The sequence below is a fragment of the Lichenostomus cassidix genome, chromosome 3 (assembly GCF_008360975.1).
Source record: "Lichenostomus cassidix isolate B80296 chromosome 3, HeHo_3.0, whole genome shotgun sequence".
Taxonomy (NCBI): Eukaryota; Metazoa; Chordata; class Aves; order Passeriformes; family Meliphagidae; genus Lichenostomus; species Lichenostomus cassidix.
Window position 1 is genome coordinate 112,122,157 of NC_139483.1, and position 15,719 is coordinate 112,137,875.

General features: G+C 52.4%; 1 protein-coding gene across 2 annotated transcripts in view; it reads left to right on the forward strand.

Moving 5' to 3' along the window:
- The first annotated feature begins 1,940 nt into the window (after positions 1 to 1,940).
- OTOF (otoferlin) overlaps positions 1,941 to 15,719 on the forward strand; it is an 81,138-nt gene continuing 67,359 nt past the window's right edge. For both annotated transcript variants that reach the window (XM_085057229.1, XM_085057228.1), the window contains exons 1-4: positions 1,941 to 2,158; positions 6,115 to 6,173; positions 9,569 to 9,657; positions 15,540 to 15,639. In XM_085057229.1, coding sequence (XP_084913355.1) covers positions 2,080 to 2,158; positions 6,115 to 6,173; positions 9,569 to 9,657; positions 15,540 to 15,639 — 327 coding nt within the window. In that variant the 5' untranslated portion in view covers positions 1,941 to 2,079. The remainder of the gene's footprint in view (positions 2,159 to 6,114; positions 6,174 to 9,568; positions 9,658 to 15,539; positions 15,640 to 15,719) is intronic.

Consider the following 15,719-nt stretch of genomic DNA (forward strand, 5'->3'; position numbering starts at 1 on the left):
ATTGGGATCGGGATCTGCTCCGGGAATGGGATAATGGGAAAGAACTGGGAAAGGTTGGAGCCATTGGGATTGGGATCTGCTCCGGGAATGGGATAATAATGGGATAATGGGATAATGGGAACCAGGAAAGGTTGGAGCCATTGGGATCAGGATCTGCTCTGGGAATGGGATCATGTGATAAGGGGATCATGGAAACTGGGAAAGGTTGGAGCCATTGGGATCGGGATCTGCTCCGGGAATGGGATAATAATGGGATAATGGGAACCAGGAAAGGTTGGAGCCATTGGGATTGGGATCTGCTCCGGGAATGGGATAATGGGATTAGAGCAAACAGCCTCCAGCTGTGCCGGGCAGGCTCAGGTTGGGATTTGGGAACAGTTCCTGCCCGGAAAGGCTTTTCCCGCCCAGGGCAGGGCTGCAGTCGCCATTCCCGGAGGGATTTAAATCCCTGCGGATTTGGGGCACACGGATCCGGGGTGGCCTTGGCGGGACAGTTGGGCTCCGAGGGCTTTTCCAGCCCCGAGAATTCCAGGATTCCCGGAGGTTTCCCTCTCCCTCCGCTGCTGCCGCTCACCTGCGTTGGCTTTTCCCCCCAGAGCTGCTCCGGCTGAGCTCCTCCGCGACATTCCCGCGATTTCCGGGAAGGAAGCGCGGCGGCTGCTCGCCCTCATCCCGCGGTTCGGCCTGCGGATCCCACCGAGCTCTGCCTCAGTTTCCCCATTCCCAACCTCCTGCGGACGGGAAGGAGAACGGAGATGGGAGGGAAGGGGAAAGGAGGGGAAGAGAGGAGGGGAGCGGATGGGGAGAAGAGGAAAGCGGAGAGAAGGAAGGGGAGGGGAAGGGACGGGAAAAGGAGCGAATGGGAGCGAAGCGGGAAAGGGAGAGGAGGGAGGAGGGAAGAGAAGGGAGGGGAGAGGGAGAAGGGAGGGGAGAAGGAGGAGGGAGGGAGGGAAAGGAGGGGTGGCAGTGCTGGTGAGGAATTCAGCGCCGCGAGCGGGAGAAGCTCCGCACCGCACCGAGAGCGGAGCGCCGGGACCGCACCGGGACATCACCGAGCTCCGCGACCGAACCGGCACCGCACCGGGACTGGGAGCACCTCGGGCACCGGGACTGTACCGGCACCGCACGGAGCTCCGGGACCGAACCGGCACCGTGACCGCTCCAGGCTCGGCACTGACACCGCACCGGGACCGCATTAGACACTAAGACCACACCGGGACCGCGTCAGGCTCCGCGCACCTCACCGGGCTCTGCACGGAGAGCGCACCGGGCTCTGCACGGAGAGCGCACCGGGCTCTGCACCGAGAGCTCACCGGGCTCTGCACCGAGCACCGGCAGCACCTCGGTCCGCACCGGGACCGCAGCAGGCTCGAGCGGATCGCACCGGGCTCTGCACCGGTACCGCACCGGGAGCACAGCCGGTACCGGGAGCACCTCGGGCTCTGCACCGGGAGAGCACCGGGAGCACAGCCGGTACCGGGAGCACCTCAGGCTCTGTACCGGTACCGCACCGGGAGCACAGCAGGTACCGCGCACTGCACCGGGACCGCACCGAGCACATCGGTCCGCACCGAGCTCTGCACCGAGACCGCTCCGGGAGCACAGCAGGTACCGGGAGCGCATCAGGCACCGGGCACTGCACCGAGAGCACACCGGGAGCGCATCAGGCACCGGGAGCGCATCAGGCACCGGGCACTGCACCGGGAGCACACCGGGAGCGCATCAGGCACCGGGCACTGCACCGGGAGCACACCGGGAGCGCATCAGGCACCGAACACTGCACCGGGAGCACAGGAGCACACCGGGAGCGCATCAGGCACCGAACACTGCACCGGGAGCACACCGGGAGCGCATCAGGCACCGAACACTGCACCGGGAGCACACCGGGCTCCGCTCCCAGCCCGCCCCGGGAGTACAGCGAGCTCCGCACCGAGCAGCGAGCTCCGCACCGGGATCGCAGCGGACACCTCGAGCAGCCCCGGCTCCGCCCCGGGCTCTGCCCCTCGCCGCCCCGGTGCCCCCGGGCCACCCTGAGCCCCCCGGGCCACCCCGAGCCCCCCGGGCCACCCCGAGCCCCCCATGGCTCTGGTGCTGCAGCTCCGCTCCGTCTGCGGCCTCCGCGGCAAAGGAGACCGAATCGCCAAGGCGGCGTTCCGGGGTACGGGAATTGATTGATTGATCGATTGATTGATCGGGGAGCGGGGATCGATTGATTGATCGGGGAGCGGGGATTGACTGGGGAGCAGGAATTAATTGGGGAGCGAGAATTGGGGACTGGGAATTGATTGGGGAGCGGGAATTGATTGGGGAGTGGGAATTGGGATCGGGAATTGGGAGAGCAGGATTGGAATGACAGGATTTGGGAGAAAATTTTGGGGGACAGGAATTGGGGGAGCAGGATTTGGGGGGAGGATTTGGGGTCAGGAATTTGGGAGCGTGATTGGGGAGCAGGATTTGGGGGAGAGGATTTGGAGGTAGGAATTTGGGAGGACTATTGGGGAGCAGGATTTGGGGGGGCAGGATTTTGGGGAGCAGCAGGATTTGAGGTGCTGAAATTGGGGGAGAAGGATTTGAGGGACAGGATTTGAGGAAAAGGATTTGGGGAGTGGGATTGGGAGGCAGGATTTTTGGGGATCAGGAGTTTAAGGGGGCAGGATTTGGGGTGAAGGAATTGGGGGAAAAGGATTTGAGGGAAAGGATTTAGGCATCAGGATTTGGGGGAGCAGGATTTGTGAAGGTGGATTTTGGGGGACAGGATTTTAGGGGTTAGGATTTGGGGGGCTGGAATTTGAGGACGAGGATTTGGGGTCAGGATTTGGGGGATCAGGATTTTGGGGACTCCCTGCGTCCATCCCTGCCTCAGTTTCCCCATGCACGACCCCATCCCGGCTCTTTTGGGGTTTCCTCCCCACGGGTTCATCCAGGGAACAGGAGGTGAATTCCCAAGGGGAAATTCCTGCCGGGAGCAGCAGTCGTGTCCCAGCTGGAATTGGCTGTGGGATCAGGGATTTCTGGGATCAAGGGTTTGTGGGATGGAGGGTTTTTGGGATGGAGGGTTTGTGGGATCAGGGGTTTGTAGGATCAGGGGTTTGTGGGATCAGGGATTTGTGGGATGGAGGGTTTGTGGGATCGAAGGTTTGTGGGATCAGGGGTTTGTAGGATTGAGGGATTTGTAGGATGGAGGGTTTGTAGGATCAGGGGTTTGTAAGATCGAGGGTTTGTGGGATGGAGGGCTTGTGGGATCAGCAGTTTGTGGGATTGAGGGTTTGTAGGATCAGGGGTTTGTGGGATGGAGGGTTTGTAGGACCGAAGGATTTGTAGGATGGAGAGTTTGTAGGATCGAGGATTTGTGGGACTGAGGGTTTGTGGGATCAGGGGTTTGTGGGATCAGTGATTTGTGGGATAGAGGGTTTGTGGGATCGAAGGTTTGCAGGATCGAGGGTTTGTGGGATCAGGTGTTTGTGGGATAGAGGGTTTGTAGGATCGAGGGATTTGTGGGATCAGGGATTTGTGGGATAGAGGGTTTGAAGAATCAGGGGTTTGTAGGATCAAGGATTTGTGGGACTGAGGGCTTGTGGGATGGAGGGCTTGTGGGATCAGGGGATTGTGGGACGGAGGGTTTGTGGGATGGAGGGTTTGTAGAATCAGGGGTTTGTGGGATCAGGGGTTTGTAGGATCGAGGATTTGTAAGATTGATGGTTTGTAAGATCAATGATTTGTGGGATGGAGGGTTTGTAGGATCGAGGGATTGTGGGATCAGGAATTTGTGGGATGGAGGGTTTATAGGATCAATGATTTGTGGGATCAGGGGTTTGTAGGATCGAGGGATTTGTAGGATGGAGGGTTTGTGGGATCGAGAGTTTGTAGGATCGCGGGTCCCAAGCAGAGGTCCCAAAGCACTCCTCCCCTCGCTCCGGATCCAGGATCATCCTGGATTCCTCCCGAGGATCCCTCAGCTCCCATTCCCGCCGGGATCCAAAGCTTCCCGCGGCGAGGAGCGAAACCTCTCCCTGTGGAATTCCGGGAAGCTTTTCCAGGGCTTGGGAATTCCGGGAATTCCATCCCGGCCTGGCTCAGCTTTCCCAGCTTTGCCCTAATCACCTCGGGCTCATTAACCAGGACAATTAACCCTCAATTCCCCGCGCTGCTCCAGGAAAATCCCTGGGAAGAGCTGGAATTCCCGGAGCGATCCCGGCGGTGGGAAGGGGATGGAGATGGGAAAATCCCCTATGGATTTTCCCGCTGATCCCTGCCAGATCCCAAATTTCCCGCTGGGAACATTCCCAATTCCCAAATCCTGAATCCCAAATTCCCAGGCAGGATCCATCCCGGATTTGGGTCTGGAGAGGACACAGGGAATTCCCACCGGGAAAAGGGAGATTTTTTGGGATCTTGGGAAGGAATTCCCGGCTGGGCTGGAATTCCCAGGGAAGCTGTGGCTGCCCCTGGATCCCTGGGAATGTCCAAGAAAAATTTGGATCCACCTGGGATCATGGGAATTGTCCCTGGAATGGGATGGGATTGAAGGTCTTTCCCACCCAAACCACTCCGGGATGGAATTCCAAGGAATTCCAAAGCTGCAGCAAACCTTGGGATCCGCAGGGAAAACAATTCCAGAGCCTCTCAGCGCCTTTCCCGAATTCCTTCTATCCCAAGGGAAACTGAGGCAGTGTGGAAAGGGAATTCCAGGGGTGATCCCGGGGAAACTTGGAGCAGGAATATTTTGGGATGGAACATTCCGTGGGAATCAGGAGCTGGTTTGGGATGAGGGAATGGGAATAATCCATCGGGATAAACAATCCCATATGGATATTCCTGATGCACCCTCAGGAACAGATGGATGAGTTTTCCATGTTTTTGGAATCATGGAATGATTTGGGATTCCAGGGATCTCGAAGCTCATCCCATTCCTTTCCCCCCATCCCTGGAAATGCCTCCTCATTCCATGGAAATTCAGGAATGCTGGGAAGTGTCCTGCTGGCTCCTCATCCCCTCCCAGCGATTCCTTAAATCCCTGATGGAATTTTGGCTCTTGGATGAAACCCACGCTGCCCTGAGCCTCATCCAGGCTCCCCTGGGAATAATCTGGAATAATTCCTGCCTGGAATTATCGCCAAATGGAGGGATCGCCATTCCCGGAGGGATTTCCATCCCTGTGGATTTGGCGCTGGGCGACACGGATCGGGGAATGTGGGAATTGGCCTGAGAGGGGTTTTCCCACCGAAAAAATTCCATGTTTCCGTGATTCCTGCCGAAACCAGCTCATCCTTGAGGTCTGGGATGGGATAATGGGATGATGGGATAATGGGAAAATGGGATATGGGATAATGGGATGCAGCCAGGCAGATTATCCTGGAATTCCCATCCGGATTTTCCTCTGGAAAAGCTTTAAGCTTTTCCCACGGAACGAGGAGCTCTTTCCCAGCTCCCGGCTGGATTTTCCTCATTCCTCTGCTTTTCCTGGAATCCTGGATTCCGGGAATTCTGTGCCCAAAATCCGCTCCCACCCCAGAATTTTAGGGATTCCTCTCCGTCCACAGCCTTGGATTTGATTCCCACATTCCCGAGGGATCTGGAGGGAGAAATTCAGCTTTTCCTTTAGGATTCTCCCAGTTTTTTCCAGCAGGAATTTGGGATTCTGGTGGTTCCAGAGGTCTCCTGGATCCATCTCAGTTCCTTTTCTCCGAGGATGACTCCAGGATTTCCCAGGAATTCAGGAAATTCAGAAAAAAAACAAAAAAAAAAAGAGTTAATCCTTTTCAGCCCAGCTTGGGGAAAAAAGCAGGAAAACGGGGAATTTTCATTTTTTTCCCCGTTTTTTGGGAAGCTCCAGCAGGATCCAAGCTGCTCCAGAGTCACTTTCCCGCAGGAATTCCCACTTTATTCCATCCTAATTGCGTTTGGGTAATTAGTGAGCTGAGAGTTAATGGATCAGGGAGGATTAATGGAAGGTTTGGAGCAGGGAGATCCCAAAGGATTCATGGGATTCACCCCAGGAGGTGGAATTTCGGTGGAGATTTTCCCTCCAGCTCTTCCCACCCTGCAGATCCCAAAATTCTGGAATTTCCCAGCCCTTTATCCACTTGTTTTCCCTCTTTTTTTTTTTTTTTCCAGGCCTTTCCTTCTACACCCGAGTGCTGGAAAACTGCGAGGATGAGGCCAAGTTTGACGAGGTAGGAGAAGTTTTTCCATCCTTTTTATCCCAAAAATCCCGTTTGCTTTCCCAGGATTCCCTGTCCAGGTGAAATCCCAAATTCCCGATTTTTATTGGTATTTTTGTTGTTTTTTCCCGGGATTTTCCTGGGCCAAACAGCATTCCTGGCTGGACTCAGCTGGGAAAAAAAAACCATGGGATTTTCCAAATGGAGGAATTAATTAAAACCGGATAAAAATTCCATGTTTTCTGTGCTGAATTTCAGGAAAAAAATAGTTTATCCACGCTGGGAAAATCCTGCTGGGATTCTGGCTCAGTTTTTCCTCATCCCAGGAGGAAAAAGAGGGATTTTCCCCCTGAAATGCCTCCCAGTTTTTCCCTGCTATTCTTCAATTTTTTCCCCTGAAACTCCTACTTTTTCCCCCTGAAATTCTTCCTTTATTTCCCTGAAATTCCTCCTTTTTTCCCCAGCAATTCTTCCATTTTTCCCCTCTGAAATTCCTCACTTTTCCCCCTTGAAATTCCTCCCTTTTCACCCCTGAAATTCCTCCTTTTTTCCCATAAAATTCCTCATTTTTCCCTCCCGAAATTTCTCCCATTTCCCCAGAAATTTCTCTCTTTTCCCCCTGAAATTCCTCTTTTCACCCCTGAAATTTCTCCTCATTTTCCCCCCGAAATTCCCGCATTTTTCCCCCCGAAATTCCCGCATTTTTCCCCCCGAAATTCCCGCATTTTTCCCCCCGAAATTCCCGCATTTTTCCCCCCGAAATTCCCGCATTTCCCCCCTGAAATTCCTCCCTTTTCCCACCCCGAATAGGATAAATGAACATTTCCAGCGATGGAAATTCCCTTTTTTTGGGAATTTTTCCCCTTCCGATCCACACCAAATTCCATCTCCCACCACCCCCTGTGGGATTTTCCCTCCTCATTCCCCATCGGAAAATTTTATTTGGGATTGGGTTGGATCAGGAGCTTCGTCCAGCCTGGAATTCCATCCCTGGAGGAATTCCCAGGAATTCCCACTGTGGCACTCAGGATGATCCCAAAGGGATTTTCCAACCTCACCAATCCCAGGATTTTGTGGGGATTTCTCAGAGCCGAAAAAAATCCATTTTAATTCCCAATTTTCCTGCCCAGGATTTAGGATTTGCATTCCAAACCCCGTTTGGTGTCGCTCCGTTGCTTTTCCAATTATTTCCCTTCATTCCCGAATGAATTCCGCGATTCCCGCGGCGCTGCTCCGGAGCCTGGCGGATATTCCACGGGCTGTGATTAATTAGCATTAATTACCTCCCTCATTAACCGGGAATGTTTGCGTTGCATCCCGAAGGATTTAATGCCGGAGGAGCTTTTCCCGAAAACCTCCCACAGCTCGGGAATCTCCGGGAATGAAGGAAATTCCTCGGATCTGAACTTTCCTGGGATAATTTCTGACGGATCCTCATTGCTCCCATCAATCCCGGGAAATCGTGGAATGGTTTGGGGTGGGAAGAGACCCCAAAACTCATCCCAAATCCATGGGCAGGGACAATTCCCACCATCCCAGGGTGCTCCAATCCCAATCCAAACTCCCATGGATCCCGGGAATTCTCTGCCAGGGCATTCCCGATTTTCCGTTGTTTTTTTCCCAGCCCATGGAAAATCCCTCTGATCACCCCACGGCTTCACCCACGACCTTTCAAGACTCCTTTTCCCACTTTTCCTTCGGAAAACGCAATCCCAAACTTTTGGATGTCGCTCCCGGCTTGGCTGCTGCCATTTCCTTGGATTTGGGGTGGAATTCCTTGGATTTGGTGGGTTTGGAGCCCCCAGAGAACATCCAGAGCTTTTTGGGTGGAGGTTGGACAGGGATGAGGGAACCTGGCTGGAAAAATTCCCATTTTGTCCTTCTCTCCCTGGAAAAAGGAGCCTAAAAAGTGGGAATAGGACAATTCCTGAGGCTGGAGAGGAATTCCTGCAGAATTCCTGCCTGGAAAAGGCTGTCCAGGGGTGGAATTCCCATTCCCAGAGGGATTTCAATGAATGTGGCATTGGGGACGTGGATCAGGACTGGGAATTCCAGGATTCGGTGATCTCTGAGAGATTTTCCAACCTAACCACATCCTTGATTCCATAATTTCGGGATTTCCAGGTGATTCCATCACCGGATCCAATCCCTGGAGCATCCAAGAGATTGGAAAAAACATGGAAAAAGCAGGGAAAAGGCTGATTTCCATCCTCACATGGAGAGTTCAGGATAAATCCGGATCCATTTCCCGTTTCCTTTGATATTCCAGCAATTTTCCCTTTGCTTCCTGGACTCTGCAGACAAGTGAAAACTGGGAATAAATAGCTCTGGAATAAGCACTGGGAAGTGTTGAGGAGGCAAAGATTCCTTCCTGGGAATTTGACCGACGGGAATTCAGGGAGTTTGGGCTGGCAGAGGGATTTGCATTGGGAATCAAAAACCAAAAAAAAACCAGGAAAGGGATTGTATTTGATGGAATTGTGGAATGGTTTGGGTGGGAAGGGAACTTAAATCCCATTCTGTTCCAATCCCGAAACCTCCCAGCATCCCAGGTGGATCCAAATCCATCCTTGGACATTCCCAGGGATCCAGGGGCAGCCACAGCTCCCCTGGGAATTCCAGCCCAGCCAGCAATTCCTTCCCAAAATCCCAACAAATCTCCCCTTTCCCACTGGGAAGCCATTCCCTGTTTCCCATCCCTTTTCCCAAATCCCTCTCCAGCTCTCCTGGAGCTCCTGGAAAGCTCTGGAAAAGGCTCCGAGCATTCCCTGGATCCTTCCCTTCTCCAGCTGAGCATTCCCAGCTCTCCCAGCCTGGCTCCACATTCCCATCCTCACCCAATATTTATATTTTCCATGGATTTATCCATAAAACACTTGGCACTGGGCACATCCTTATCACCATCCCTATAAAACATCCCTGCCGCCTTTTTCCTGGGAAAAGAAGCCTTTTTGGCTCCATTTTTCCTCCTCTCAGGAGGAAAAAGAGGGAGTTTTTCCCCCTCCATCCTGCCAGTTTTCCTGCCATCCTCATCCCTCCACAGTAACTCCCTGGAACAATCCTGGTTCATTCCTCTCCTCCTTTTCCCAAAATTATCCTGGGTTATCCTTGTCCTCCTTTTCCTAAACATTCCTGGTTCATTCCTCTCCTCCTTTTCCCTAAATGTTCCTGGATTATCCTTGTCCTTCTTTTCCTAAAACACTCCTGACTCATCCCTCTCCTTCTTTTCCTGAAATTATCCTGGTTCATTCCTCTCCTCCTTTTCCCAAACTTTCCTGGCTCATCCCTCTTATTTTCCCAAACAATCCTGGCTCATCCCTCTTCTCCTTTTCCTGAAATTTTCCTGGCTCATTCCTCTCCTCCTTTTCCCAAAATTTTCCTGGCTCATCCCTCTCCTCTTTTCCCAGACTTTCCGCTGGCCGGTGGCGACCAACATCGATGGGAATGAAATCCTGGAGATCCAAGTGTTCAACTACAGCAAAGTCTTCACCAACAGGTGAGTCTGTTCCTTCCTTCCTCCTTTCCTTTCCTTTCCTTTCCTTTCCTTTCCTTTCCTTTCCTTTCCTTTCCTTTCCTTTCCTTTCCTTTCCTTTCCTTTCCTTTCCTTTCCTTTCCTTTCCTTTCCTTTCCCTTCCTTCCCCTTTCCTTTCCCTTTCCCTTTCCTTTTCCTTTCCTTTCCTTTCCTTTCCTTTCCTTTCCTTTCCTTTCCTTTCCTTTCCTTTCCTTTCCTTTCCTTTCCTTTCCTTTCCTTTCCTTTCCTTTCTTCCCGAGGTTTATCCCAATTTTATCCCATGGAATGAAGCAGCTCCGGTTTGCTTTGGAGGCAGGAGGGTGGGAAATATTCCAGTTGGAGTTTCCTGGGAATTTCTGGGAGACGCTCAGGGAATGGGGATGAAACTCCCGGGAATTCTGTGCCTCCCAGCACCGAGCTTTTCCCAAGTTGTGCTGGTTTTTCCCATAAAATTTCCGTGTCTTTAGGAGAAACTAGAATTTTTTGGTGGATTACCCAGGTGGAAGGTGATCAAATTTTTCCCAGGTTTTCCAAACCCTGCAGGTGTTGATTTTACTGTGACCAGGGAAATTGGATCCCTGGGAGTGTCCAGGGAAAGGCTGGAAAAGGCTTGGAGCAACCTGGGATTGTGGGCTGGAATGGGATTGGGATTGAAGGTCCTTCCCACGTGGATCCATGAGAACACCTGGAGAAGAGAAGGATCCAGGGAATCCTCAGAGCTTTTCCAGAGCTTTCCAGGAGAGCTGGAGAGGGATTTGGGAAAAGGGCTGGAGGAGACAGGAAACAGGGAATGGCTTCCCAGTGGGAAAGGGGAGCTTGGGAAGGAATTCCTGGCTGGAATTCCTCTCCAGGAACGCAGGGAACATGTGGAACAGGAAATCCCACTAAAGCAAGGCTGGAATTCCAGCCCATCCTTCCTATCCAGGAATAATTTGGGAGAGGAGAGGGAAACTGTTGGGAACTTCCCACGAGGAATGCCAGGAATACATGGAATGGGAATTCCCATGAAACCAGAAATTCCAGCCCATCCTTCCTATCCAGGAATAATTTGGGAGAGGAGAGGGAAACTGCTGGGAACTTCCCACGAGGAATGCCAGGAGGACACGGAATAGGAATTCCCAGGAATTCCATCCCAACCTCCAGACCAGCTGGAGGAGAGGCAGGAGAAGCTCGGGCTGGGAAAGCTGATCCAGTCGCCCCGTGAATAATTCATGAGCAGCTGATGGAGGCCACTGATCAAAGGCCTGGAAAAAAGGCGGGATACCTGATCCAGAGCCTCCGGAATGACGGCGGAGCGGCGGCCGGGTGGCTCCTTTTGTCCCCTTGTCTCCCTGGTTGTCACCAGCGGCCAATTATCGGGAATATGATCCTTGTTCGGCCTCATCCGGTGCCTCTGGATCCTGCTGGGTTCACCCTGACTCCGCTGGGTCCCCAAGAATATTCCCAGGGTGCTGAAAATCCAAGGAAAAGTGTGGGGTTGGATGTTGGGAGAAACTTCCTGAGCCCCCAAATGGGCCACGGTATCCTAAAAATCCTGTTCCTACCTCTGGGATTGGGAATCTCCAGGCTGGGAATCTCTCCAGGGTACTTCCAAAGCCTCCCAAATTTCCTGGGTCATTCCCAGGTGGAAATTCCCACTGGAAATCTCCATTCAAGGGAAGGATCCATAATTCTGGGTTTTCCACATCCTGGGTAAAACCCAGGAGATTCCCAGGGCGTGAGTTGCACCTTTTGATCCCATCCTGGAAAATCTGGATGACCTGGGTGGGAATATCGGGATCCAGCTGGAATTCAGTTTTCCAAGGTCTCCTGGATGCCTGGGAAACCTTCTAAAGCTCTCCAGGATGGGAAAAACATTCCTGGGATGTTTTTCTGTGGTTTTGCACTCTGGAAGAGGTTGGATGGAGGAGATTTGGGGTCCCAAATTTTGGGGATTTTTGCAGGAAGAGCCACTGTGGGAATGGGAAAGGGGGAAATCCCCCCCAAAAAAAGGGGAAACACAACCAGGGATGAATCAGCTGTGATCCAGTGGATTCATCCCTGAGGAATCTGCTCTCCATTCCCGAGCTCCTGGGACAGCCTGGACCAGCCTTTCCAAGCAGGTTTTCCCAGTGCTGGAAACAGGGATAACACCAGGAAAAGATCCCATTCCTTCAGGAATGAGCACAAACCTCGGGAGATTTTGCTCCTCCTCCTCTGTACCCCTGTTTTCCTCTGGAAATCTGGCCAAATTTCCCTTTTGGAAAGGCCCAGAGCCACATTCCAAACCCGGAGCTGGGGATGGGGCATGGAAAATTTTCCTATGGAAAACTGATCCGGAGGAGAAGAGGTGGGAGATGCTCCATGACCAGAGAGGGACACAGAGATCATCATTCCCAAGGGTTTCATCCAGCCCTGGACATTCCAGGATGGAAACAGAATGTCCTTTGTTCTTCTCCAGCCATGGAGATCCTGGCACAGTCCAAGTCCTTTGTGTCTCCAGAGGGATCCATGTTTTATCCCTGGAAAATTATCCAGGGCTGGAGGAGGAGAATGGAAAAAATGAGCTCTGGAGCTGAGGGTTCCATCTAGTCCGACTGCCCTCCCCACATGGAGCAGTTCCATGGGATTTTGGGATGGATTTCCTGGGATGGAATTCCCAGGGAAGCTGTGGCTGCCCCTGGATCACTAGAAGTGTCCAGAGAAAGGTTGGATGAGGCTTGGAGAAACTTCGGATAGCGGGAGGTGTTGGGGTTGGAATGAGATGGGATTTAAGGTTTTTCCCATCCAAACCATTCCAGGATTCCATGCTGGAATCCTCAGTGCCCAATCCCTGCCTGCAGGGCTCTGGCCACGTTGGATTTTATGGAATTTTTCATTTCTGGATCAAAACCCGAAGCGACACCTCTCCAAACACACCCAAAGTGCCTCTTTGGGAATCTCATCCCAAATTAATTGCCCATCAGAATATTCCCATTCCTGGGTCTGACTTCACTCAGAAAAATCCATTCATATTTAATGGGAATTTTTGCAAGAGTTTCCTGAAAAGAAAAGCGGGAAGAACTCAGCTGGAGCAACTTTTAATATCCTGAGCAGCTGGAATGTCCCACATTCCTCCAGGTTATCCATGGAAAAATAAACCTGGAATAATTACAGGCTCCGGCAAGTGGAGTGAAGGGGATAATTAGGAGGGAAGCAATTTTGGAGGTTTTAATTCCACGGAGTCAGGCAATTCCGGATGAAGCTGCAGTTTGGCTGGAGATGGATAAAGGCTCCTCATGCCAGAGAAAGGTCCGGAAGGAGCTGGAATCAATCAGGATTGCCCAGGTGGAAATTTGGAAATCCATGGAAAAGCTGCAGCTTCCAAATGGACAGGGACACCTTTCCCTGTCCCAGATTGCTCCAAGCCTGGCCTGGGACACTTCCATGAGGATTCAGCAGGATGATTCCCTGGAAAAGGCTCCAAAGGTGTGGAATTCCTCCGCTTTCCTCATCCCACCTTGTCAGGGGTGTCTGGGAGTGGGGAGCAAACCGGGATGGAAATGCTGGGATTTGGCAATTCCTGGGAATGATGGGTGGATGGATGGATGGATGGAGATGGAGGAATGGATGGATGGATGGATCCATGGATGGAGGAATGGATGGATGGATGGATCCATGGATGGAGGAATGGATGGATGGAGGAATGGATCCATGGATGGAGGGATGGATCCATGGATGGAGGGATGGATCCATGGATGGATCCATGGATGGAGGAATGGATGGATCCATGGATGGAGGAATGGATGGATAGAGGGATGGATCCATGGATGGATGGATGGAGATACAATTCCCAAAAAAAGTTCCTCTCTGTGGCTTTGGGAGCAGAACTTTCCCATGGATCCAACAGCATCCAAGGACTGAGGGAGCAGAGGAGGGAAAACAGGATTTTCTGGACTGGAGGAACATCTTGGCATGGACAGGTGGAATTCCTGCCCCTGGAAAAGTTCAGTGCTGGCAAAGCCTCACCAGATCCATGGGATTCACCATCACCCCAGCCAGTGTGTCCCAGGAATTCCCTCAGGGATCCAGGAGGCATCCCTGGAAGTCGGGATGGAGGGCAAAGCCTGGTGGCTCCCATGGTTTGGAGCATCCCAGACTCCCCGATCCCGGGATTTGAGCAAACTCCGGGTACAGAACCAGCCCGGCTGGAGTCAGAAATTGGAACTGCTGCTGCAAGCTGATAAAATTACGGATGACCCAGAAAATCTCCCCTTTTTTTTCCATCAGCAGAAATGCCGGGGAAGGGCGGGAGAAGGGCCCTGATGAATTATGGAACACTCGGAATTGAGCAGCTGCACAGACGAGTGCTGAATATTTAATTCCGTCTTGCTCGGATCCTGCCGGGGAAGCGGCTTGGGAAGGATCCGAGGAAGGAGAGGAGCTGCTCTGGGAAGCTTTGCCAGGACCTTCCCCACCCTCACAGCCAGGAATTCCTTCCCAAAATCCCATCTATCCCTGCCTCTGCTGCAGGGCTTGGAATGGCTCTGAGCTGGTTTTGTCATGGATTCATGGAATTATTTTGGTGGGAAGGGAATTTAAGGATCATCCAGTTCCAATCCCAACTCCTTCCCCTATCCTAGGATACTCCAAGCCCCATCCAGCCTTTCCTTGGACATTCCAGGGATCCAGGGGCAGCCACAGCTTCCCTGGGAATTCCAGCCCAGCCAGCAATTCCTTCCCAAATCCCAAAAATTCTCCCCTTTCCCACTGGGAAGCCATTCCCTGTCTCCTGTCCATCCATCCCCTTTCCCAAATCCCTCTCCAGCTCTCCTGGAGCTCCTGGAAAGCTCTGGAAAAGGCTCCAAGCATTCCCTGGATCCTTCCCTTCTCCAGCTGAGCATTCCCAGCTCCATGTCCTGATGCTGATCCCAGAGCTGGAGCAGCTCTGCCGGGTGGATATTCCAGGAGAAATTTGAGGAATTTCCTACTCCTTCCTCAGCCTTCTCCAGGCATTGAGGAGCCAAAGGTGCCTGGATCCACCTGGATCTACCTGGATCCACCACCACACCTGGGGATGTTTGGGATCCCAAACAGGTTAAAAACCAGGAGCACCTGCAGGGATTTTCCATTCCACTCCTGAGGAATATCTGGAATTGGCCTGGATGACCCTTGGGGGTCTGGCCCCTTCCAGCTCAGGATATTCCATGCAATAAAATCCAGATTTTCTCAAGGAATACTTCCCAAAATGAAACAGCTGCTGCTCTGGCAAACAGGGAATGATGTTGTTTTCCAAACCCTGAAATCCAGGTGGATATGGCAGCTTCTCCCCCACCTGAAAAAAAAAATCCCTCATTTCCATTTCTGATGGAAAAGGACAGTTTGGGATCCCTCAGTTCCATTTCTGATGGAAAAGGACAGTTTGGGATCCCTCAGTTCCATTCTAGATGGAAAAGGCTGGTTTGGGATCCCTCAGTTCCATTCTGGAATGAAGAGACCCCTTTGGGATCCCTCAGGTACATTCCAGAGGGAAAAGGCCAGTTTGGGATCCCTAAATTCCATTCTGGGTGGAAAAGGCCCCATTTGGGATCCCTCAGTTCCATTCCAGATGGAAAAGTTCATTTTGGGATCCCTCAGTTCCATTCCAGATGGAAAAGATCCATTTGGGATCTCTTCACTGCATCCCAGGAATTCCAGAGCGATGATTCCCAAATCTCCTTGTTCCCTTATCCCAACACCATTCCCTTGGAATGTCTTCTCTCCCGGTTTCTCCTTTTCCATCATCTCCAATGCCCCCAATCTGGGATCTCCCCTCTTCCTGAGGAAAACGGGAAGCAGAGCCCTTTTCCCAGGAAAAGCCGATCCCGGTGGGTGCAAACTCCCGGGATTTCCCACCCTCTGCTCCGCAGGCTGATCGGGACGTTCCGGATGGTCCTGCAGAAGGTGGTGGCCGAAGGGCAGCTGGAGGTGACCGACACGCTCATCGATGACAACAATTCCGCCATCCAGGTGGGTCAGCGGCGGGAACGGCCGACATTCCCAGCGCTCCTTGATCCGTATATCCGCTGGATCTGCGGGAAAAGGGATTC